Source organism: Bufo bufo, chromosome 4 (genome assembly GCF_905171765.1).
Source record: "Bufo bufo chromosome 4, aBufBuf1.1, whole genome shotgun sequence".
In the NCBI taxonomy this organism is placed as follows: domain Eukaryota; kingdom Metazoa; phylum Chordata; class Amphibia; order Anura; family Bufonidae; genus Bufo; species Bufo bufo.
In genome coordinates, this window is record NC_053392.1 from 447,773,024 (window position 1) to 447,799,722 (window position 26,699).

Genomic DNA, 26,699 nt, shown 5'->3' on the forward strand with positions numbered 1-26,699 from the left:
TTTGGCAAATCCAACACTGAACCAGTTTCACGAAACTTAGCAAGCAGTTTGGTAACTGTAGCATGGGAGATGGGTGGTCTCGTAGGGTGTCTTGCATTGAAATCTGCTGCAATGACCCGGTTACTGCGTTCACCAGACATCAACACAATTTCTATCCGCTCCTCACGTGTTAACCTCGGCGACATGTCAATGGCTGTAAACAAAGAGAAACTTGTAAATAACTCATGAAAGAATAAAGTTATGTTAAAACCAAGCACACCATTGTTTTTCGTGTGAAATTCCCAATAAGTTTGATGTGTCACATGACCCTCTTCCTATTGAAAAAACTAAAGTTGGATTCAAAATGGCCAACTTCAAAATGGCTGCCATGGTCACCACCCATCTTGAAAAGTTTCCCCCCTCACATATACTAATGTGCCACAAACAGGAAGTTAATATCACCAACCATTCCCATTTTATTAAGGTGTATCCATATAAATGGCCCACCCTGTACAGAGCAATTGCTCATTGTTTTATTTTTGATATTTCCCACTCTTTTGGAGTGTACCCTAATAAAATAAATAAAAAATATATAAAATTAAAGCCAAAAAACAGTGTTGGCTACCTAGTCTTCCTCCACCGCCGAAGGACACACATCTCAGGACATGTTGAGATAAGTGATCAGTTAAGTGTGGACATGAATTGTGACAAGGCTGGCTTTTAAGGGTGGATTTTCCATTGTCCTATATGGCTACTGTATGATATGTGTGTCACTGGAGTTTCCCCATCTGGCCTCATACATATGTCCTTTGTAAGATTCAGGTAAAGGGACCCCTACTGCCTACTTATTTTATTTTATTTTTTTAATATAAATCTCGCCTTGTATTTACTATTTATCAGTTAGCAAATGTAATGCCCCACCCCCAGACTACAGCATCCTGTGTATAATAAATGCATATACATCAAGGAATATTGGGAATATTTAACATGGGCTTTATTCACCTCATTAAATATAGCTCATAACAGTAGCCAATCAGAATCTGGTATGTAGGGGCTGCTTTAGAAGGAACAATTACTAGGTATGTCCCTAATCATTTCACTTCCATGCTTCAATGAGTTTTATGAATCGCGCCTAGCCATTTTTGTGACTTCCCAAATTAAGTAAACCTTAAATTTACTGTAAGAATTAATTTAATTGGTAACCCATTTGACCTGTATAATAATATGAATTATATTTATTAATGTTTTTTTTAGGATATAATGCAAGTTTACCGAATTACACACACTGTGGTGCAAATGACTGCCCATATAATGAAGTCATCAATGTAAACAGCACCAGTTCTAAGAAGCCAACAACATCTTTACTTTACACACTTTTGGGTATTTATACAGGTAAGACCTTTGCCTTTTTACCTTTCTTAAATTAAAGGATCAATAAACCTAGTGACGAGAGGTGTGGTAATTAAGGATCAGTGAATGGATTCGTAACAAACCATAATCCATTGCTATACTATGATAGGGACAGTATAGTATTATAACAAGAGAATGGGAGATATACCGTATTTGTGAATTTGGGGTATATTGAGGTGTAATCACAGAAAAAGAGAGGTAGGGAGAATTGGTCACTATCAGGTGTATTTGTTGGCAGGCTACTGTCAGCTCATATTCTGGCAACTAGTTCTACATTACAGATTCCTTCAAAAACAGGCATTTAGATTTTTTGGGGGGCAGGGGTAGGGGGGCGTTTATTTCAAAACTTCCATACATTTTACATTCTTGCAAGCACTGATGAATTGCCTCTTTCTTTCTTTTTTTATTTTTTTTCTAGAAACTAGTTTCTGCCTACCTTTTGTAATTGGGCATCTCACTACGTTATCGCTTTGTTATTGAATACATTGTACATTACTGCAAGATGAATAGGATACATCAGCAAATGCATTTCACATCAGCAATGCAAATCATAACCATGTAACTGAAGGCATTACTACATCAGAGCATCTAGTTCAAAAGATGTTTCACATCACTGCAAAAAAAAAAAAAATTCTTGCTATTCTTTGAAAAAAGACTAAAGACTAAAAATAACAATACAGCAATCATTACGCCATTATGATAGCCATGTTACTGAATATGTTGTACATTGCATAAAAAGTGGTTAGGATACAGTAGCAAACATATTTCATAGTAATTAGTAGCATAGTACGGGCGGGTTCGCATTAGCATTAGGGAGTTCCGTTAAATGTTCCGTATAATAAAGTTATGATGGAATATAATAGGATTTTAGGACGGAAAGCAAAACTGAAGCCTTTAAGAGATATTCCGCTTTGCTCCGTCCAAATACATGTCTGTGAGGACACATAATGGTTCCGTTATATATGACGGAAAAAAAATGTCCTATCGACAGAACTATTTTTTCCGTCATGTATAACGGAAACCAACTGAACGGTTATGTGTTCCCATACACATTATCACACAGTGAGAGGTTTTGTCTGGGTAAACAGGTATTTTCCTCCCAGCATGTGCTGCCGTGCTGATATACAGCCAGGTGAGGTCAAATACTGAACCGGATTTTAAATGCCGTTCCGGGTTTTGGCAGCACCTGGTTGTCCTTAAATAGGCAGCTGGGCTCAGAAGACCATGTCTCTGTGTTGTGATTTGGGAGCCTTGTGTCTGGATGAAGGCTTGCTACCTGTTTGGCATGAAAACAGGTTGGTTCTGCTATCAGCAAGGACTCTTTGAGGCAGAATTGCTGCATGGCGTGAATTACCACCAACACCGCAAGGTAACTTTTTGTTTGAATATGACTGGTTGTTTTGTCACTTGCCTAAAGTGTGAATAAAACACTGAACTGTTTGATCCAAAGAACTTGTTGTTGCCTCTATACCGCATCCGCTAATCCTGTCTACCAGAGCGAGTCCCCACAATTGGTATAGGATGCGGGCAAGAGCAGTGAGGCTGGCATGAATGCCAATATTTTTGGTTTCTGCATTTTTCAGGCATGGTTGTATGTCGTACAATAAACCAGCTGTGAAAAAATGGTATAGGCAAATTTGAGTGGCTCTACGGATATGTGAGATGGATGGGTGCTGATATCAAAATTAATCTCCCTATCATTAAAATAAATTGGATCAATGGCATAGATAGGCACAACCGAATATCTGGGTCATTTGGAAACACAGTAATTTATTGCACATCTAATAAAAATGTAAAAGACAATTTCTGGTACATGTATACAGTTCACCTATAAATGGTAAAAGGGGATGATGGTACTAAATATCACTCAATATAAATAGCAGAGGCCGACCTCCATAAAATCAAAAAATCACATTAGTAAATTCAAATGCAATAAAATATAATAAAAGTGGATAAGCGCATAGGTGATGAATATGTCTCATGGGTTTGTGTATTGTATGTTAGATTTTTTTGTTCACACTTCCAGAGAAAACGATGCGTTAATCATATAATTTGCGTTCTGACACTGACACGTTCAGTGTGTTCTCCAAGAGTTCATCTGATAAAGGATGGTTTATGTGCTGTCACTAATCCACTCTATATTTTCCCCAATTGTCTGCAAAGTGTTCTTTCACAATATTGGCAAAAATCAGGAGTGTGTGGAGCCCCACCTGTATTCAGCGTGATCCTCGTTACTTACGCAGTAAATCTCGTGAGTTATCACGAGAGCTGGAACATTCACCCTGTTAGTCTTGCCGGCTTTCAGTCCCGGGGTATATAGATCCGTGGACAGCTGTTAATTGTAGCTAATCAAGCTTGTAGAGAAAAGTTCTGTAGACAGGATCCTGTTTGTTGCTTCAATTATTTTCTTCAAAGAAACACTTGGGTACTTTGTAAATAATTTGTTCAAACCAAACGCGTTTCGGAGTATATGTAGTCTCTTACCCCTTCTTCAGTGGTAACTCAGCTATGAGCAGACGTACCCTTTGTGGCGAAAATAACCTCGCCACTGGGTTTTGGAGTTGCCTAGTTGCCAGCCTCTTGCTCCAGGATTATGGGCCCTCTCATCAGCCCATGCAAAACTTGAACCCCATGGCGATTTGACTGTGTTTGTGGCATCTGAGCGCTCAGATCCAAGCCATATGGGGACATGTGGGGTTTTGAGGTGTGTGACAGAACCATCTGTCTGTGTAATTGTATTTTATGTTATGTGAGGATACCCAGATAGCTAATGTTATTGTATTTGTGTATTCTGAGTGCTATTCACCTAATGATATGCACTCAGACTTGAGCTATCTGGGAATATGTTAAATGTCTGTGTTTGCTGTGAGGGTGTGACATTGTGTGTTTGGGTGGTGATTCCTGTCCTGTTGTTCCCACATGTGTATTGGTGATTTCCCTTTGTCCTGAGAGATAATTGAATTGCTCCTCAGGTGTCTCCAGGGCAGAGAGGAGGAAACCATGATGCATTGTGGGGATGTGTTGTGTCTGTGTATCCTGAGTGCTACGTATCTGTCCTGTGTCACAGTCTTCCTTCTGGTCCCCTTGTAAGAGCTGTTCCTTTTCCTGGCTCCTGTGGTCTTATCGGTGTCGAGCGGAGTGCTTGGAGTCCTCGGGAGGCACTGGGAGCATTTATCAATAGAGGTACCCGGTCGGGGTGCCAGGAGATCCGTTACATTGGTGGCAAGCGGCGGGATCGTTCCCACAGCCAGAAGGACAGCTACAGGAGACACCATTCCCTGGAATTACAATTTGAGGGCAACGCATGTCCCAGTACAGCGACTCTGACAGCTGCAGGATGGAAGCAGCAGTGGCATACGATGAGGAAGACCTGGATGGCCGGGATGCATTAAGGAAAGGCATCTGGTACCAGGCCCTGGACAATGTACAATACCAGCGAGGCGAGAGTCTCCCCAGTGAAGAGCAGCGATTGCAGAAGCAAGTGGCCCTGCGGATGCCCTTCCTGGGAGAGCAGACCCTGGGGGAATGGGTGAAGGAACTAGAGCACCGGGTATGGCAGGAGCTATGGCTGGAGGATGCCTACCAGGCGCTCTGGTGGTATATGGCACAGTATATACCCTGGACAGCTGAGCATGACAAGCCGGAGGGAGAGGAGTTTGATGGTCCTGGCTTGTTATGGGAGTCCTTTGCAGAGCCTGACTTCGGGAGCCCTGCACAGTCCAGACTTCAGGACATTTTCTACGAGAGGGAGGCTAGGCAGGATTGGGATGACCCCCATGAGGTAGAGAAAGACCTGGCTCACCTAGCAACCCTGGAGTGGGAACTGGAGCAGGACTACAGAGATCTCTTCCACTCCATTGGGAATGCTCAGCAGGACAGCAAGAAGTCAGACTCAGGTCCAGAGCCCTTCAGCTGGGAGGTTATTGTGGATGTTTACTGGAAAGAACCCCAGGTGGCCAGTGGAGATGGGACCGAGGTCTCTCCACCAGTCCTGCAGGGAATTGGGAGCCCAGTCTCCATTCCCCAGCGGCAGGCTGAGTTACAGGGGGCAGAGACAGTCAGTCCTGTCCCCCAGCGGCAGAGTGTCCTACAGGGAACAGAGAGCCCAGTCTCCTTTCCCCAGCAACAGGACACTGTATTGGGAGCGGAAACAGTCGGTCTCCCTCCCCAGAGGCTGGAAGTATGTATGGGAGAGGAGCTTGTTACCCCCTCTCCCTATTGGCAGTGTGAATTGCAGGGAATTGGGAGCCCAGTCTCCATTCCCCAGCGGCCGTGTGATTTATTCGGAATTGGGAGCCCAGTCTCCATTCCACAGCGGCAGGCGGAGTTACAGGGGGCAGAGACAGTCGGTCCTGTCCCCCAGCCTCAGAGTGTCCAGCAGGGAATAGAGAGCCCAGTCTCCTTTCCCCAGCAGCAGGACACTGTATTGGGAGCGGAGACGGTCGGTCGCCCTCCCCAGCGGCTGGAAGTATATATGGGAGAGGAGCTCGTTACCCCCTCTCCCCAGCGGCAGCTTAATGCACCAGGGGGAGACAGTAAGCCCCACAACAGTGCAGATGGGACCGTGGTCTCTGCACTTACAGCACAGGGGGTAGGGACAATCGGTCCTGTCCCCCAGCAACAGTGCTGTTTAGCCAAAGGGGAGACAGTCGGTCTCCCCCTCCAACAACCAGACTCCAACCAGGCTTCTTCCGTGGTAGCGCTGGCACCAGGGCAGAGTACCGCTGATCCCTGCCCACAAAGCAACCTCCACTCCAAGCCATGGAGCAACACAGAGACCGGGAGTACCAGCTACCAATATAACCTTGGTGGATTCATTGGACAGAGACAGGCTACCAAATTCAACAGGTCCAGTATTTGGTTGTGGGTGGGCTGCCAGACTAACTCAGGTACCGACCGGCGTGAGGTCAGGTATCTGGTTAGTCTTCCCTGGGAGGGGGAGATGTGTGGCGAAAATAACCTCGCCACTGGGTTTTGGAGGGGCCTGGTTGCCAGCCTCTTGCCCCAGGATTATGGGCCCTCTCATCAGCCCATGCAAAACTTGAACCCCATGGCGATTTGACTGTGTTTGTGGCATCTGAGCGCTCAGATCCAAGCCATATGGGGACATGTGGGGTTTTGAGGTGTGTGACAGAACCATCTGTCTGTGTAATTGTATTGTATGTTATGTGAGGATACCCAGATAGCTAATGTTATTGTATTTGTGTATTCTGAGTGCTATTCACCTAATGATATGCACTCAGACTTGAGCTATCTGGGAATATGTTAAATGTCTGTGTTTGCTGTGAGGGTGTGACATTGTGTGTTTGGGTGGTGATTCCTGTCCTGTTGTTCCCACATGTGTATTGGTGACTTCCCTTTGTCCTGAGAGATAATTGAATTGCTCCTCAGGTGTCTCCAGGGCAGAGAGGAAGAAACCATGATGCATTGTGGGGGTGTGTTTTGTCTGTGTATCCTGAGTGCTACGTATCTGTCCTATGTCACAGTCTTCCTTCTGGTCCCCTAGGGGCGTGTACACCAGATGGGGACCTGCATAAATACGGGCGGGTAGCCCTCAATAAAGTGTTCCTGTTTTTACACTCAACATAGAGCCTCATCTCATGTGTGTGGGGATTGCTATACTTGTATACTCCCCTGGCTATTACTCCTAGCTCTTTTAAGAGCTGTTCCTTTTCCTGGTTCCTGTGGTCTTATCGGTGTCGAGCGGAGTGCTTGGAGTCCTCGGGAGGCAGGAGGCACTGGGAGCATTTATCAACGGAGGTACCCGGTCAGGGTGCCAGGAGATCCGTTACACCCTTATATACCATATATTTAATTGGAGTGCAAGTCATCTTAAATATATGGAACTGGATTGTTGTATCAAACAAATCACTAACCCTTCATTTGCTTCACACAGAACTTAAAACAAATGTATGTGGGGGTAGAATGCTAAAAAAAAATAAAGAATGCTTTATTCAATTATTTTGTTAAAATATAGGGGTATCTGCCTGTCACTGCAGAAAACAGCAACTAAATCTTCACTGATTTATGGGACCACACCTTATAGCAACCACATAGATGGCCCTAGAGCCAACTCGAGATATAAGGTGGATCCCACAAACTGAAACCCACCAACACTTAGGGGGCTAAAACACCACAGGTTCCAGTATGTATGACCTGGGTGAAGGTACTATCTAGGTGGATAACTGGTCCCAGCAGGACATCAGGTATCCCTCCTAACAGCGAATGTCAGCGCGCAGACATTCACTGCACTAGCATAGTACAGGTGCAGGACTGCAGCAGGGCAACATTCTAAGCTCCAATAGATGTGTCTGGAGCAAAGATTGCCCTGACACTTTCCTTGGTGGTCAAAGCTCTACGCGTTTCCATGCATTTAAACTGCATTTAATCCTGTCCTGTTGTTCCCACATGTGTATTGGTGATTTCCCTTTGTCCTGAGAGATAATTGAATTGCTCCTCAGGTGTCTCCAGGGCAGAGAGGAGGAAACCATGATGCATTGTGGGGATGTGTTGTGTCTGTGTATCCTGAGTGCTACGTATCTGTCCTGTGTCACAGTCTTCCTTCTGGTCCCCTAGGGGCGTGTACACCAGATGGGGACCTGCATAAATACGGGCGGGTAGCCCTCAATAAAGTGTTCCTGTTTTTACACTCAACATAGAGCCTCATCTCATGTGTGTGGGGATTGCTATACTTGTATACTCCCCTGGCTATTACTCCTAGCTCTTGTAAGAGCTGTTCCTTTTCCTGGCTCCTGTGGTCTTATCGGTGTCGAGCGGAGTGCTTGGAGTCCTCGGGAGGCACTGGGAGCATTTATCAACGGAGGTACCCGGTCGGGGTTCCAGGAGATCCGTTACATTGGTGGCAAGCGGCGGGATCGTTCCCACAGCCAGAAGGACAGCTACAGGAGACACCATTGCCTGGAATTACAATTTGAGGGCAACGCATGTCCCAGTACAGCGACTCTGACAGCAGCAGGATGGAACCAGCAGTGGCATACGATGAGGAAGACCTGGATGGCCGGGATGCATTAAGGAAAGGCATCTGGTACCAGGCCCTGGACAATGTACAATACCAGCGAGGCGAGAGTCTCCCCAGTGAAGAGCAGCGATTGCAGAAGCAAGTGGCCCTGCAGATGCCCTTCCTGGGAGAGCAGCCCCTGGGGGAATGGGTGAAGGAACTAGAGCACCGGGTATGGCAGGAGCTATGGCTGGAGGATGCCTACCAGGCGCTCTGGTGGTATATGGCACAGTATATACCCTGGACAGCTGATCATGACAAGCCGGAGGGAGAGGAGTTTGATGGTCCTGGCTTGTTATGGGAGTTCATTGCAGAGCCTGACTTCGGGGGCCCTGCACAGTCCAGACTTCAGGACATTTTCTACGAGAGGGAGGCTAGGCAGGATTGAGATGACCCCCATGAGGTAGAGAAAGACCTGGCTCACCTAGCAACCCTGGAGTGGGAACTGGAGCAGGACTACAGAGATCTCTTCCACTCCATTGGGAAGGCTCAGCAGGACAGCAAGAAGTCAGACTCAGGTCCAGAGCCCTTCAGCTGGGAGGTTATTGTGGATGTTTACTGGGAAGAACCCCAGGTGGCCAGTGGAGATGGGACCGAGGTCTCTCCACCAGTCCTGCAGGGAATTGGGAGCCCAGTCTCCATTCCCCAGTGGCAGGCTGAGTTACAGGGGACAGAGACAGTCAGTCCTGTCCCCCAGCGGCAGAGTGTCCTACACGGAACAGAGAGCCCAGTCTCCTTTCCCCAGCAACAGGACACTGTATTGGGAGCGGAAACAGTCGGCCTCCCTCCCCAGGGGCTGGAAGTATGTATGGGAGAGGAGCTTGTTACCCCCTCTCCCTATTGGCAGTGTGAATTGCAGGGAATTGGGAGCCCAGTCTCCATTCCCCAGCGGCCGTGTGATTTATTCGGAATTGGGAGCCCAGTCTCCATTCCACAGCGGCAGGCGGAGTTACAGGGGGCAGAGACAGTCGGTCCTATCCCCCAGCCTCAGAGTGTCCAGCAGGGAATAGAGAGCCCAGTCTCCTTTCCCCAGCATCAGGACACTGTATTGGGAGCGGAGACGGTCGGTCGCCCTCCCCAGCGGCTGGAAGTATATATGGGAGAGGAGCTCGTTACCCCCACTCCCCAGCGGCAGCTTAATGCACCAGGGGGAGACAGTAAGCCCCACAACAGTGCAGATGGGACCGTGGTCTCTGCACTTACAGCACAGGGGGTAGGGACAATCGGTCCTGTCCCCCAGCAACAGGGCTGTTTAGCCAAAGGGGAGACAGTCGGTCTCCCCCTCCAACAACCAGACTCCTACCAGGCTTCTTCCGTGGTAGCGCTGGCACCAGGGCAGAGTACCGCTGATGCCTGCCCACAAAGCAACCTCCACTCCAAGCCATGGAGCAACACAGAGACCGGGAGTACCAGCTACCAATAAAACCTTGGTGGATTCACTGGACAGAGACAGGCTACCAAATTCAACAGGTCCAGTATTTGGTTGTGGGTGGGCTGCCAGACTAACTCAGGTACCGACCGGCGTGAGGTCAGGTATCTGGTTAGTCTTCCCTGGGAGGGGGAGATGTGTGGCGAAAATAACCTCGCCACTGGGTTTTGGAGGGGCCTGGTTGCCAGCCTCTTGCCCCAGGATTATGGGCCCTCTCATCAGCCCATGCAAAACTTGAACCCCATGGCGATTTGACTGTGTTTGTGGCATCTGAGCGCTCAGATCCAAGCCATATGGGGACATGTGGGGTTTTGAGGTGTGTGACAGAACCATCTGTCTGTGTAATTGTATTGTATGTTATGTGAGGATACCCAGATAGCTAATGTTATTGTATTTGTGTATTCTGAGTGCTATTCACCTAATGATATGCACTCAGACTTGAGCTATCTGGGAATATGTTAAATGTCTGTGTTTGCTGTGAGGGTGTGACATTGTGTGTTTGGGTGGTGATTCCTGTCCTGTTGTTCCCACATGTGTATTGGTGACTTCCCTTTGTCCTGAGAGATAATTGAATTGCTCCTCGGGTGTCTCCAGGGCAGAGAGGAAGAAACCATGATGCATTGTGGGGGTGTGTTTTGTCTGTGTATCCTGAGTGCTACGTATCTGTCCTATGTCACAGTCTTCCTTCTGGTCCCCTAGGGGCGTGTACACCAGATGGGGACCTGCATAAATACGGGCGGGTACTCCTCAATAAAGTGTTCCTGTTTTTACACTCAACATAGAGCCTCATCTCATGTGTGTGGGGATTGCTATACTTGTATACTCCCCTGGCTATTACTCCTAGCTCTTGTAAGAGCTGTTCCTTTTCCTGGTTACTGTGGTCTTATCGGTGTCGAGCGGAGTGCTTGGAGTCCTCGGGAGGCACTCTGAGCATTTATCAACGGAGGTACCCGGTCGGGGTGCCAGGAGATCTGTTACACCCTTATATACCATATATTTAATTGGAGTGCAAGTCATCTTAAATATATGGAACTGGATTGTTGTATCAAACAAATCACTAACCCTTCATTTGCTTCACACAGAACTTAAAACAAATGTATGTGGGGGTAGGACGCTAAAACAAAATAAAGAATGCTTTATTCAATTATTTTGTTAAAATATAGGGGTATCTGCCCGTCACTGCAGAAAACAGCAACTAAATCTTCACTGATTTATGGGACCACACCTTATAGCAACCACATAGATGGCCCTAGAGCCAACTCGAGATATAAGGTGGATCCCACAAACTGAAACCCACCAACACTTAGGGGGCTAAAACACCACAGGTTCCAGTATGTATGACCTGGGTGAAGGTACTATCTAGGTGGATAACTGGTCCCAGCAGGACATCAGGTATCCCTCCTAACAGCGAATGTCAGCGCGCAGACATTCACTGCACTAGCATAGGACAGGTGCAGGACTGCAGCAGGGCAACATTCTAAGCTCCAATAGATGTGTCTGGAGCAAAGATTGCCCTGATACTTTCCTTGGTGGTCAAAGCTCTACGCGTTTCCATGCATTTAAACTGCATTTAATCCTGTCCTGTTGTTCCCACATGTGTATTGGTGATTTCCCTTTGTCCTGAGAGATAATTGAATTGCTCCTCAGGTGTCTCCAGGGCAGAGAGGAGGAAACCATGATGCATTGTGGGGATGTGTTGTGTCTGTGTATCCTGAGTGCTACGTATCTGTCCTGTGTCACAGTCTTCCTTCTGGTCCCCTAGGGGCGTGTACACCAGATGGGGACCTGCATAAATACGGGCGGGTAGCCCTCAATAAAGTGTTCCTGTTTTTACACTCAACATAGAGCCTCATCTCATGTGTGTGGGGATTGCTATACTTGTATACTCCCCTGGCTATTACTCCTAGCTCTTGTAAGAGCTGTTCCTTTTCCTGGCTCCTGTGGTCTTATCCGTGTCGAGCGGAGTGCTTGGAGTCCTCGGGAGGCACTGGGAGCATTTATTAACGGAGGTACCCGGTTGGGGTGCCAGGAGATCCGTTACATTGGTGGCAAGCGGCGGGATCGTTCCCACAGCCAGAAGGACAGCTACAGGAGACACCATTGCCTGGAATTACAATTTGAGGGCAACGCATGTCCCAGTACAGCGACTCTGACAGCAGCAGGATGGAACCAGCAGTGGCATACGATGAGGAAGACCTGGATGGCCGGGATGCATTAAGGAAAGGCATCTGGTACCAGGCCCTGGACAATGTACAATACCAGCGAGGCGAGAGTCTCCCCAGTGAAGAGCAGCGATTGCAGAAGCAAGTGGCCCTGCGGATGCCCTTCCTGGGAGAGCAGCCCCTGGGGGAATGGGTGAAGGAACTGGAGCACCGGGTATGGCAGGAGCTATGGCTGGAGGATGCCTACCAGGCGCTCTGGTGGTATATGGCACAGTATATACCCTGGACAGCTGAGCAGAACAAGCCGGAGGGAGAGGAGTTTGATGGTCCTGGCTTGTTATGGGAGTCCATTGCAGAGCCTGACTTCGGGAGCCCTGCACAGTCCAGACTTCAGGACATTTTCTACGAGAGGGAGGCTAGGCAGGATTGGGATGACCCCCATGAGGTAGAGAAAGACCTGGCTCACCTAGCAACCCTGGAGTGGGAACTGGAGCAGGACTACAGAGATCTCTTCCACTCCATTGGGAAGGCTCAGCAGGACAGCAAGAAGTCAGACTCAGGTCCAGAGCCCTTCAGCTGGGAGGTTATTGTGGATGTTTACTGGGAAGAACCCCAGGTGGCCAGTGGAGATGGGACCGAGGTCTCTCCACCAGTCCTGCAGGGAATTGGGAGCCCAGTCTCCATTCCCCAGCAGCAGGCTGAGTTACAGGGGGCAGAGACAGTCAGTCCTGTCCCCCAGCAGCAGAGTGTCCTACAGGGAACAGAGAGCAGCAGGACACTGTATTGGGAGCGGAGACGGTCGGTTGCCCTCCCCAGCGGCTGGAAGTATATATGGGAGAGGAGCTCGTTACCCCCTCTCCCCAGCGGCAGCTTAATGCACCAGGGGGAGACAGTAAGCCCCACAACAGTGCAGATGGGACCGTGGTCTCTGCACTTACAGCACAGGGGGTAGGGACAATCGGTCCTGTCCCCCAGCAACAGTGCTGTTTAGCCAAAGGGGAGACAGTCGGTCTCCCCCTCCAACAACCAGACTCCAACCAGGCTTCTTCCGTGGTAGCGCTGGCACCAGGGCAGAGTACCGCTGATCCCTGCCCACAAAGCAACCTCCACTCCAAGCCATGGTGCAACACAGAGACCGGGAGTACCAGCTACCAATATAACCTTGGTGGATTCACTGGACAGAGACAGGCTACCAAATTCAACAGGTCCAGTATTTGGTTGTGGGTGGGCTGCCAGACTAACTCAGGTACCGACCGGCGTGAGGTCAGGTATCTGGTTAGTATTCCCTGGGAGGGGGAGATGTGTGGCGAAAATGACCTCGCCACTGGGTTTTGGAGGGGCCTGGTTGCCAGCCTCTTGCCCCTAGGTCCCCTAGGGGCATGTACACCAGATGGGGACCTGCATAAATACGGGCGGATAGCCCTCAATAAAGTGTTCCTGTTTTTACACTCAACATAGAGCCTCATCTCATGTGTGTGGGGATTGCTATACTTGTATACTCCCCTGGCTATTACTCCTAGCTCTTGTAAGAGCTGTTCCTTTTCCTGGTTACTGTGGTCTTATCGTTGTCGAGCGGAGTGCTTGGAGTCCTCGGGAGGCACTGGGAGCATTTATCAACGGAGGTACCCGGTCGGGGTGCCAGGAGATCCGTTACACCCTTATATACCATATATTTAATTGGAGTGCAAGTCATCTTAAATATATGGAACTGGATTGTTGTATCAAACAAATCACTAACCCTTCATTTGCTTCACACAGAACTTAAAACAAATGTATGTGGGGGTAGGACGCTAAAACAAAATAAAGAATGCTTTATTCAATTATTTTGTTAAAATATAGGGGTATCTGCCCGTCACTGCAGAAAACAGCAACTAAATCTTCACTGATTTATGGGACCACACCTTATAGCAACCACATAGATGGCCCTAGAGCCAACTCGAGATATAAGGTGGATCCCACAAACTGAAACCCACCAACACTTAGGGGGCTAAAACACCACAGGTTCCAGTATGTATGACCTGGGTGAAGGTACTATCTAGGTGGATAACTGGTCCCAGCAGGACACCAGGTATCCCTCCTAACAGCGAATGTCAGCGCGCAGACATTCACTGCACTAGCATAGTACAGGTGCAGGACTGCAGCAGGGCAACATTCTAATCTCCAATGGATGTGTCTGGAGCAAAGATTGCCCTGACACTTTCCTTGGTGGTCAAAGCTCTACGCGTTTCCATGCATTTAAACATGCAATTCATCAGGAGCAAAGTGCACCACGAGTAACACAGCCCAAAGCCTCTGACAAAGGTGTTTGACCGAGGCTATGAACACTAAGCAGCAGTACGGTGACCTGCCTAACACCGAATTCCTCTAGTGTGAGTTACGGTGCTGTCACTGTAATCTACTTTCCTGCCTAAGCTGACCACCTCCAGGTTGAGGCGCAGCGTGCTGGTGTGCAAACAAATTGGCGCTGTAATGGAACGCCGAGATTTACAGGGTGAAATCCCAGAACGCCGAGATTTACAGGGTGAAACCCCGCCCCGCTAGACACGTCCTTGCCTAACAGCTAATCCGGCCAGGAGGCTCGGTACAGGATTAACCAATGGCTGAGCAGCGGGAGGGACTACATCAGTCCCAGGGAAAGCGCAATGCGCCGCATAGTAAACAGGGAAAATCATAGCGGCTCTATATAACATGTCACCGCAGCATCAAAACCTAATCGTCTGTATACAGTGGACTGAAACCACAATCGAGGAATCTGAGAAGGAGCGCTGACACTCAGCTACATATATAGAGAGCTCACATATATATAATGGTACCCCTCAAATTAAATACATGAATGGACATACGTCTGGAAGAGGCCAGTGTACATTCATATAAAGGGGACATACGAGATGGCATCATTGAGGCCTGATGGTTTGATGGTATTCAAGGAAAAAATCCATCTTGCCTCTTTTTGTAACAGGATGCGGTCACAATCCCCGCCCCTAGATGACATCTTCACAGAATCAATCACCTGAAATTTAACCGATGATGTATTTCCACTGTGAAAATCTGATACATGGCGTGCAATCGGGGTGTCTTTCAGGTTCGTAATGTCCAAAACATGTTCCCCAATGCGTCGCCTAAGCTCTCTAATGGTTTTGCCAACATATTTAATGCCGCATACGCATGTCATCAGGTAGATTACACCAACCGACTTGCAGTTGTGAAATGACATGATAAAAAAAGTCTGCTCTGAGGTGCTGCTGGCAAAACTCTTGGTCTTATCTATAAATCCACAGAATTTACAAGATCCACAGGGAAACGTCCCTGTGAGCGGATTCCGCAACCAAGACTGTGGTTTAGGGCTTACATATAGACTGTGTGTCAACATATCTCGTAAGTTGTTGCTACGCCGGTAGGTGACTGAGGGTCTAGATGGAATCATACTGCCAATATCGGGATCAGATTTAAGTATATCCCAGTGTTCAATGAGGACTTGGCGTACAGCCTCATGGGCACTATCATACGTACCAATGATTCTGACAGTGTTGTCACTAGTATCCCTCTTTTTGGGGGATAACAGAAGATCCCTGTTGGTACTTAATGAATGTTGGTACGCCTGTCTCAGAGACATCGCTGGGGATAGCCGCGACGCTGAAACCTCTGCTGAAGATCTCTCGCAGCCACCCTAAAGTCACTTAATTGAGAACAATTCCTCCTCACCCTTAGATATTGTCCTTTTGGGATCCCTCTTTTGAGGGCCAACGGGTGCCCACTCTCCCATTTCAACAAGTTGTTGGTAGCCGTAAGCTTCCTAAAAACGTTAGTACTGATGTGCCCATCAGCATCAAGTGAAATGGTGAGATCTAAGAAGGAAATGACAGTAGGATCAATCTCTGACCTAAAAAATAGCCCTAGTGTATTGATATTCAGGGCTGCAACAAACTCCTGGAACAGAACTCTGCCACCCCCCCACAGGACCAGCACATCATCGATGTATCTGATCCAGAGGGGGATGACAGATGTAAAATGCTCCATATCCTCACAGAAGACCACCTCTCTTTCCCACCAGCCCAGGTAGAGGTTCGCAAAGGTCGGGGCACAGGGACTGCCCATTGCGACCCCCCTGAGCTGGTGGAAAATCCGCCCATCAAACAGAAACACATTGTGCTTGAGAATGAAACTCAAGAGTTCCATAACAAAGGTGTTGTGGTTCCTGTAATGCTCACCTCTTTGTTGGAGGAACGTGAGGACCGCTCCACAGCCCAAATCATGGGGAATTGAGCTGTAGAGCGCCTCCACGTCCAGACTAGCCAAACAAGTGTCCTTGTCACAATGGACACCATTTAAACGTCCCAGTACCTCCATGGTGTCCCTGACATGTGAGGGTAAACTGTTGACAAATGGGCGTAAAACAGTGTCCACGTATGTACTGATATTGGCCGTCAGGCAATTAGTCCCAGACACTATAGGCCTACCCTTTAGAGGCTCATACCCCTTGTGGACTTTGGGGAGGCAATAAAAGGCGGGTGTGACTGGGTGTGCAGGTAGGAGAAAAGCTAATTCAGTTCTGTTATTCAGGATACAGGACAATTCCATCCTATAAGCTGGTGTAGGATCAGACGGGAGTTGTTCATATGTAAGCTTATCCTTGAGCACTCTCATACACATATTGCGGTATTGCTCGTGCCCCAAGAACACAATATTTCCGCCCTTGTCTGAGGGTTTGATCACCAGCTCCTTGTCCTGTTGGAGCGTCCACAGAGAGCCTCTCTCTCCTGTTCATTCAGGTTGTCCATGCTGAATACATGGGAATCAATCTGACTTAGCTTGCTGGAAACCACAGACACAAATGTGTCAATAGGGGTACAATTACTAATGGGGGGCATTTTGGTAGATGGTAGTCTAAGGTTTGTAAAGGGACCATCCCCTGGAACCCGTTGTCCCTCAGCAAACAGATCAGCCAAAATTTGGACATCCGGCAAGTCCGACATCTCAATTCCTAGTTCTTCACATTTCCTACGGTCATGGGTGACAAAAAACTTGCGCCATTTCAGTTTGCGCGCAAACAAATTTAAATCTTTCACCCACCCAAAACAGTCGAACCTTCGCATGGGGACAAACGAAAGGCCCTTCTGTAAAACTTGGGTTTCCATAGTGGTGAGAACATGGGAAGATAAGTTAATAATTTGTAACTCAACCTTCTTGGCACTGGCTGAGATGTTAGATGTCATTCGGGAAAATTGGGGGGATATCATTGCTTGTTCCGTAGCAGGTATTGAGATACCGGAGGAGTATTGTCTAAACCCCCCCCCCTGCTACTATAACCTCTACCCCCTCGTCCCCTTCTCCCCTGACCCCTATTTCTGCCACCATACGGTCTTCTAATAGACTGGGGCCCTGTTCGCTTGACACCAGCAGTCTCCGACTCGAGTTCACCCTCTGAAGATGAAACCTGAGTGTCTAACTCAAGGGCATCAGAGTATTTGATACTGTAATCAAAGATTTTGCCCTCCTTGAAATCTCTGATGTCCCTGTTAAACAAGGAGTGTTTCTTTTCTTTAAGTTGAGCTGTGTATTTTTCTATTGAGGTTTGAAGGAGGGATTCTTTTTTGTTAAAATTAGTATGACTACTGAATTTTTTAGTTGACTCAATCGCTTCCTTCAGTTCGATCTCCACAGACGCCAGAACACTCCTTTCCTCCTCTAATAGGAGTTTCATTAGTTTCAGAGATAAATCCACGGATTCCTTCTCCCACTTTTTGAGAAAATCCGTGGATCTGAGCCGAGCTGCTGGTGTGATGGGATTCTGTAGACCCCGAGGGACAATTCTATTCCCAATATAAGTGTCCAAGGACTGTACCTCCCACCAGGATCTCACAACATTTTTGTAGATCCTGGTGACCTGCTTGAAGGCAGAGGAGATGGTGATGGTCTGGGAAGAAAAATATATTTCTCGTTCAGAGAAAACCATAATACTCAGATGCATGCATAAACTTAGGTTTCAATAGCATAATAGTCATCCAAAACATCAAAACACATATTTGGGGACATTTTAGCACAAAAAACGCATGTAACTTAGCATTGCGGTTTTAATGTGTTTTCGATGCGTTTTTTGGTCCCACATGCGTTTTCTGTTTCTTTGTTTCCAGAATTTCAAAAGCATTCTATTGTATATATCTGATTCATATTTTCTCATTGCTACTGACAGGCATTTAACAAAATGTAATTTTGTAGTTAGACATATATATTAATATAATACCTTCTCAAAATTCGACTGTTAAGTCTAATACTATATTTGCATAAAGAATCGCAAAGACATAGATATACCAACATTGCAGTTATAGTGCGTTTTTTTTCTCCTCCTGCTTGCGTTTTGTATTGTCTTATATCCAAAATCAAAATACATCCATAAGGTCAGCCATCTTTCCAAAAATGGACATATTCAAGGATTATGTGGCTTTTGAAGTGATGTCCTCCTGGTAAGGAAGACCCCGGATTTAAAAAATTCTCCGGGGTACCTCGTTTTAAATCCGGGGTCTTCCTTACTGGGAGGACATCACTTCAAAAGCCACATAATCCTTGAATATGTCCATTTTTGGAAAGATGGCTGACCTTATAGATGTATTTTGACAAGTTAGATCTATAACATACAGATTTTGGATATAAGACAATACAAAACGCAAGCAGGAGGAGAACAAAAAAGCACTATAACTGTAATGTTATTTACAAAGTACCCAAGTGTTTCTTTGAAGAAAAGTACAGATATGTACAATTGAAGCAACAAACAGGATCCTGTCTACAGAACCTTTCTCTACAAGCTTGATTAGCTACAATTAACAGCTGTCCACGGATCTATATACCCCGGGACTGAAAGCCGGCAAGACTAACAGGGTGAATGTTCCAGCTCTCGTGATAACTCACGAGATTTACTGCGTAAGTAACGAGGATCACGCTGAATACAGGTGGGACACCACACAGCGCGAAACTCTGTCCGCAGTTTGGTTGCAATAACCGTGAGTACCCTGATTTTTAACGATATTGTGAAAGAACACTTTGCAGACAATTGGGGAAAATATAGAGTGGATTAGTCACAGCACATAAACCATCCTTTATCAGATGAACTCTTGGAGAACACACTGAACGTGTCAGTGTCAGAACGCAAATTATATGATTAACGCATCGTTTTCTCTGGAAGTGTGAACAAAAAGATCTAACATACAATACACAAACCCATGAGACATATTCATCACCTATGCGCTTATCCATTTTTATTATATTTTATTGTATTTGAATTTACTAATGTGATTTTTTGATTTTATGGAGGTCGGCCTCTGCTATTTATATTGAGTGATATTTAGTACCATCATCCCCTTTTACCATTTATAGGTGAACTGTATACATGCACCAGAGATTGTCTTTCACATTTTTATTAGATGTGCAATAAATTACTGTGTTTCCAAATGACCCAGATATTCGGTTGGGCCTATCTATACCATTCATCCAATTAAACCAGCTGTATTACAACCAGTGCCCCACGACAAAATAGAGGCTGTTGTGAAGGCCGTCATGGAGGCTAATCTGCAGCACCTAGAGACAAACCTGCAGCAATGCGAAGCTAATAAGCAGCAGCAGGAGTCCCCACAACATGTATTCGAATGGAGAAAAACGGAATGCCTCTTAAAGGATTGCGTTTTGCTTCCTGCCCTAAAAATCTGTTATATTCCGTTATAACTGTTATAACAGAACCTTTAGCGGAACGCCATAACGCCAATGCGAATCCACTCTAACAAAGTTTGTAAGGCTGAAAAAAGACAAACGTCTATCCAATTCAGCCTATTATCCTGCAAGTTGATCCAAAGGAAGAAAAAATTAAAACAATTCATTCCTGACTCCAATCAGGCAATCAGAATAATTCCCTGGATCAACAACCCTTCTCCAGAAAACTAATTAATTGAATCTGTAATATTATAAGTAGGCTTGAGCGAATCAACCTTCGAATCATAGATTCGAAGTCGCTTTGTTCAAATACTTTGATTTTAATGCAGTTTCTGTGCAGCAGTTGCAGTAAGCCGGATTGGAATAATGCACTCTGACGCTATAATATGCAATGACTGGGTCAGGTGTAAATGATAGTTAATAGTTTTGTTTGTGACGCCAATTGCAGCTTGCGCAGGGTACAGTCTCAGGGCCCTTTAAGGTGTTGCAACTCTCGTACCAGGTTAGGAATGCCAGAGTGGTGTAATGTCTCTGTATAGTAGTGGGTATAGTGTCAACGGTGTCTCCTATCTGGGTACGGCTTGACTCCTGGATCCTGGCTCACTTGCAATAAAATGAGTGTGTTGCTAGAAGGAGTAATTGAGGTATTTGCAGTAATAATTGAGATCCAGACAGATATAATCCAAACTGGTCTTTACTTGTTGCAGCTTTAATCCATGCGAGATACAGCATTAGTCTGAAGTCCCAGCACATATTGGCAATGTATGGCAAGAATCTATCTTCTGCTTCTATCATGTGCCTGGAGCTCTCTTGCAGGATAAGTCGTCTGCTTGTGGCTCTGTAATGTGGCAGGTATTTATATCTTCTGTACTATCTTCTGCTGTATTGGGGACTGACTAGCTGAGGAGGAATTTGGCTTCTCCTGGTCTCTGGACGGTACTCACAGTTGTGCTCACAGGGTATGGTTCTTCCTAGAGTTCTGGAGGTGGCTTCTTGCTTTCTACCAGCTGAGGCTGAAAGCTCAGGGTGGGAATGATGATCTTTTGTCTCAGCCAAGACAAGATTCTGGCTTGGGATCCCTAGAACTGGGACTAAATCTTCACTGATTTATGGGACCACACCTTATAGCAACCACATAGATGGCCCTAGAGCCAACTCGAGATATAAGGTGGATCCCACAAACTGAAACCCACCAACACTTAGGGGGCTAAAACACCACAGGTTCCAGTATGTATGACCTGGGTGAAGGTACTATCTAGGTGGATAACTGGTCCCAGCAGGACACCAGGTATCCCTCCTAACAGCGAATGTCAGCGCGCAGACATTCACTGCACTAGCATAGTACAGGTGCAGGACTGCAGCAGGGCAACATTCTAATCTCCAATGGATGTGTCTGGAGCAAAGATTGCCCTGACACTTTCCTTGGTGGTCAAAGCTCTACGCGTTTCCATGCATTTAAACATGCAATTCATCAGGAGCAAAGTGCACCACGAGTAACACAGCCCAAAGCCTCTGACAAAGGTGTTTGACCGAGGCTATGAACACTAAGCAGCAGTACGGTGACCTGCCTAACACCGAATTCCTCTAGTGTGAGTTACGGTGCTGTCACTGTAATCTACTTTCCTGCCTAAGCTGACCACCTCCAGGTTGAGGCGCAGCGTGCTGGTGTGCAAACAAATTGGCGCTGTAATGGAACGCCGAGATTTACAGGGTGAAATCCCAGAACGCCGAGATTTACAGGGTGAAACCCCGCCCCGCTAGACACGTCCTTGCCTAACAGCTAATCCGGCCAGGAGGCTCGGTACAGGATTAACCAATGGCTGAGCAGCGGGAGGGACTACATCAGTCCCAGGGAAAGCGCAATGCGCCGCATAGTAAACAGGGAAAATCATAGCGGCTCTATATAACATGTCACCGCAGCATCAAAACCTAATCGTCTGTATACAGTGGACTGAAACCACAATCGAGGAATCTGAGAAGGAGCGCTGACACTCAGCTACATATATAGAGAGCTCACATATATATAATGGTACCCCTCAAATTAAATACATGAATGGACATACGTCTGGAAGAGGCCAGTGTACATTCATATAAAGGGGACATACGAGATGGCATCATTGAGGCCTGATGGTTTGATGGTATTCAAGGAAAAAATCCATCTTGCCTCTTTTTGTAACAGGATGCGGTCACAATCCCCGCCCCTAGATGACATCTTCACAGAATCAATCACCTGAAATTTAACCGATGATGTATTTCCACTGTGAAAATCTGATACATGGCGTGCAATCGGGGTGTCTTTCAGGTTCGTAATGTCCAAAACATGTTCCCCAATGCGTCGCCTAAGCTCTCTAATGGTTTTGCCAACATATTTAATGCCGCATACGCATGTCATCAGGTAGATTACACCAACCGACTTGCAGTTGTGAAATGACATGATAAAAAAAGTCTGCTCTGAGGTGCTGCTGGCAAAACTCTTGGTCTTATCTATAAATCCACAGAATTTACAAGATCCACAGGGAAACGTCCCTGTGAGCGGATTCCGCAACCAAGACTGTGGTTTAGGGCTTACATATAGACTGTGTGTCAACATATCTCGTAAGTTGTTGCTACGCCGGTAGGTGACTGAGGGTCTAGATGGAATCATACTGCCAATATCGGGATCAGATTTAAGTATATCCCAGTGTTCAATGAGGACTTGGCGTACAGCCTCATGGGCACTATCATACGTACCAATGATTCTGACAGTGTTGTCACTAGTATCCCTCTTTTTGGGGGATAACAGAAGATCCCTGTTGGTACTTAATGAATGTTGGTACGCCTGTCTCAGAGACATCGCTGGGGATAGCCGCGACGCTGAAACCTCTGCTGAAGATCTCTCGCAGCCACCCTAAAGTCACTTAATTGAGAACAATTCCTCCTCACCCTTAGATATTGTCCTTTTGGGATCCCTCTTTTGAGGGCCAACGGGTGCCCACTCTCCCATTTCAACAAGTTGTTGGTAGCCGTAAGCTTCCTAAAAACGTTAGTACTGATGTGCCCATCAGCATCAAGTGAAATGGTGAGATCTAAGAAGGAAATGACAGTAGGATCAATCTCTGACCTAAAAAATAGCCCTAGTGTATTGATATTCAGGGCTGCAACAAACTCCTGGAACAGAACTCTGCCACCCCCCCACAGGACCAGCACATCATCGATGTATCTGATCCAGAGGGGGATGACAGATGTAAAATGCTCCATATCCTCACAGAAGACCACCTCTCTTTCCCACCAGCCCAGGTAGAGGTTCGCAAAGGTCGGGGCACAGGGACTGCCCATTGCGACCCCCCTGAGCTGGTGGAAAATCCGCCCATCAAACAGAAACACATTGTGCTTGAGAATGAAACTCAAGAGTTCCATAACAAAGGTGTTGTGGTTCCTGTAATGCTCACCTCTTTGTTGGAGGAACGTGAGGACCGCTCCACAGCCCAAATCATGGGGAATTGAGCTGTAGAGCGCCTCCACGTCCAGACTAGCCAAACAAGTGTCCTTGTCACAATGGACACCATTTAAACGTCCCAGTACCTCCATGGTGTCCCTGACATGTGAGGGTAAACTGTTGACAAATGGGCGTAAAACAGTGTCCACGTATGTACTGATATTGGCCGTCAGGCAATTAGTCCCAGACACTATAGGCCTACCCTTTAGAGGCTCATACCCCTTGTGGACTTTGGGGAGGCAATAAAAGGCGGGTGTGACTGGGTGTGCAGGTAGGAGAAAAGCTAATTCAGTTCTGTTATTCAGGATACAGGACAATTCCATCCTATAAGCTGGTGTAGGATCAGACGGGAGTTGTTCATATGTAAGCTTATCCTTGAGCACTCTCATACACATATTGCGGTATTGCTCGTGCCCCAAGAACACAATATTTCCGCCCTTGTCTGAGGGTTTGATCACCAGCTCCTTGTCCTGTTGGAGCGTCCACAGAGAGCCTCTCTCTCCTGTTCATTCAGGTTGTCCATGCTGAATACATGGGAATCAATCTGACTTAGCTTGCTGGAAACCACAGACACAAATGTGTCAATAGGGGTACAATTACTAATGGGGGGCATTTTGGTAGATGGTAGTCTAAGGTTTGTAAAGGGACCATCCCCTGGAACCCGTTGTCCCTCAGCAAACAGATCAGCCAAAATTTGGACATCCGGCAAGTCCGACATCTCAATTCCTAGTTCTTCACATTTCCTACGGTCATGGGTGACAAAAAACTTGCGCCATTTCAGTTTGCGCGCAAACAAATTTAAATCTTTCACCCACCCAAAACAGTCGAACCTTCGCATGGGGACAAACGAAAGGCCCTTCTGTAAAACTTGGGTTTCCATAGTGGTGAGAACATGGGAAGATAAGTTAATAATTTGTAACTCAACCTTCTTGGCACTGGCTGAGATGTTAGATGTCATTCGGGAAAATTGGGGGGATATCATTGCTTGTTCCGTAGCAGGTATTGAGATACCGGAGGAGTATTGTCTAAACCCCCCCCCCTGCTACTATAACCTCTACCCCCTCGTCCCCTTCTCCCCTGACCCCTATTTCTGCCACCATACGGTCTTCTAATAGACTGGGGCCCTGTTCGCTTGACACCAGCAGTCTCCGACTCGAGTTCACCCTCTGAAGATGAAACCTGAGTGTCTAACTCAAGGGCATCAGAGTATTTGATACTGTAATCAAAGATTTTGCCCTCCTTGAAATCTCTGATGTCCCTGTTAAACAAGGAGTGTTTCTTTTCTTTAAGTTGAGCTGTGTATTTTTCTATTGAGGTTTGAAGGAGGGATTCTTTTTTGTTAAAATTAGTATGACTACTGAATTTTTTAGTTGACTCAATCGCTTCCTTCAGTTCGATCTCCACAGACGCCAGAACACTCCTTTCCTCCTCTAATAGGAGTTTCATTAGTTTCAGAGATAAATCCACGGATTCCTTCTCCCACTTTTTGAGAAAATCCGTGGATCTGAGCCGAGCTGCTGGTGTGATGGGATTCTGTAGACCCCGAGGGACAATTCTATTCCCAATATAAGTGTCCAAGGACTGTACCTCCCACCAGGATCTCACAACATTTTTGTAGATCCTGGTGACCTGCTTGAAGGCAGAGGAGATGGTGATGGTCTGGGAAGAAAAATATATTTCTCGTTCAGAGAAAACCATAATACTCAGATGCATGCATAAACTTAGGTTTCAATAGCATAATAGTCATCCAAAACATCAAAACACATATTTGGGGACATTTTAGCACAAAAAACGCATGTAACTTAGCATTGCGGTTTTAATGTGTTTTCGATGCGTTTTTTGGTCCCACATGCGTTTTCTGTTTCTTTGTTTCCAGAATTTCAAAAGCATTCTATTGTATATATCTGATTCATATTTTCTCATTGCTACTGACAGGCATTTAACAAAATGTAATTTTGTAGTTAGACATATATATTAATATAATACCTTCTCAAAATTCGACTGTTAAGTCTAATACTATATTTGCATAAAGAATCGCAAAGACATAGATATACCAACATTGCAGTTATAGTGCGTTTTTTTTCTCCTCCTGCTTGCGTTTTGTATTGTCTTATATCCAAAATCAAAATACATCCATAAGGTCAGCCATCTTTCCAAAAATGGACATATTCAAGGATTATGTGGCTTTTGAAGTGATGTCCTCCTGGTAAGGAAGACCCCGGATTTAAAAAATTCTCCGGGGTACCTCGTTTTAAATCCGGGGTCTTCCTTACTGGGAGGACATCACTTCAAAAGCCACATAATCCTTGAATATGTCCATTTTTGGAAAGATGGCTGACCTTATAGATGTATTTTGACAAGTTAGATCTATAACATACAGATTTTGGATATAAGACAATACAAAACGCAAGCAGGAGGAGAACAAAAAAGCACTATAACTGTAATGTTATTTACAAAGTACCCAAGTGTTTCTTTGAAGAAAAGTACAGATATGTACAATTGAAGCAACAAACAGGATCCTGTCTACAGAACCTTTCTCTACAAGCTTGATTAGCTACAATTAACAGCTGTCCACGGATCTATATACCCCGGGACTGAAAGCCGGCAAGACTAACAGGGTGAATGTTCCAGCTCTCGTGATAACTCACGAGATTTACTGCGTAAGTAACGAGGATCACGCTGAATACAGGTGGGACACCACACAGCGCGAAACTCTGTCCGCAGTTTGGTTGCAATAACCGTGAGTACCCTGATTTTTAACGATATTGTGAAAGAACACTTTGCAGACAATTGGGGAAAATATAGAGTGGATTAGTCACAGCACATAAACCATCCTTTATCAGATGAACTCTTGGAGAACACACTGAACGTGTCAGTGTCAGAACGCAAATTATATGATTAACGCATCGTTTTCTCTGGAAGTGTGAACAAAAAGATCTAACATACAATACACAAACCCATGAGACATATTCATCACCTATGCGCTTATCCATTTTTATTATATTTTATTGTATTTGAATTTACTAATGTGATTTTTTGATTTTATGGAGGTCGGCCTCTGCTATTTATATTGAGTGATATTTAGTACCATCATCCCCTTTTACCATTTATAGGTGAACTGTATACATGCACCAGAGATTGTCTTTCACATTTTTATTAGATGTGCAATAAATTACTGTGTTTCCAAATGACCCAGATATTCGGTTGGGCCTATCTATACCATTCATCCAATTAAACCAGCTGTATTACAACCAGTGCCCCACGACAAAATAGAGGCTGTTGTGAAGGCCGTCATGGAGGCTAATCTGCAGCACCTAGAGACAAACCTGCAGCAATGCGAAGCTAATAAGCAGCAGCAGGAGTCCCCACAACATGTATTCGAATGGAGAAAAACGGAATGCCTCTTAAAGGATTGCGTTTTGCTTCCTGCCCTAAAAATCTGTTATATTCCGTTATAACTGTTATAACAGAACCTTTAGCGGAACGCCATAACGCCAATGCGAATCCACTCTAACAAAGTTTGTAAGG

The 26,699-nt window shown here is 46.0% G+C and overlaps 1 protein-coding gene across 1 annotated transcript in view; it reads left to right on the forward strand.

Annotated features, from left to right (window-relative positions):
- The window catches only part of UNC93A (unc-93 homolog A), a 428,511-nt gene that overhangs the window by 264,987 nt on the left and 136,825 nt on the right, over window positions 1–26,699 (forward strand). Inside the window, exon 4 of the mRNA XM_040429404.1 lies at window positions 1,234–1,371. Within this exon, the coding sequence (XP_040285338.1) occupies window positions 1,234–1,371 (138 nt within the window). The remainder of the gene's footprint in view (window positions 1–1,233; window positions 1,372–26,699) is intronic.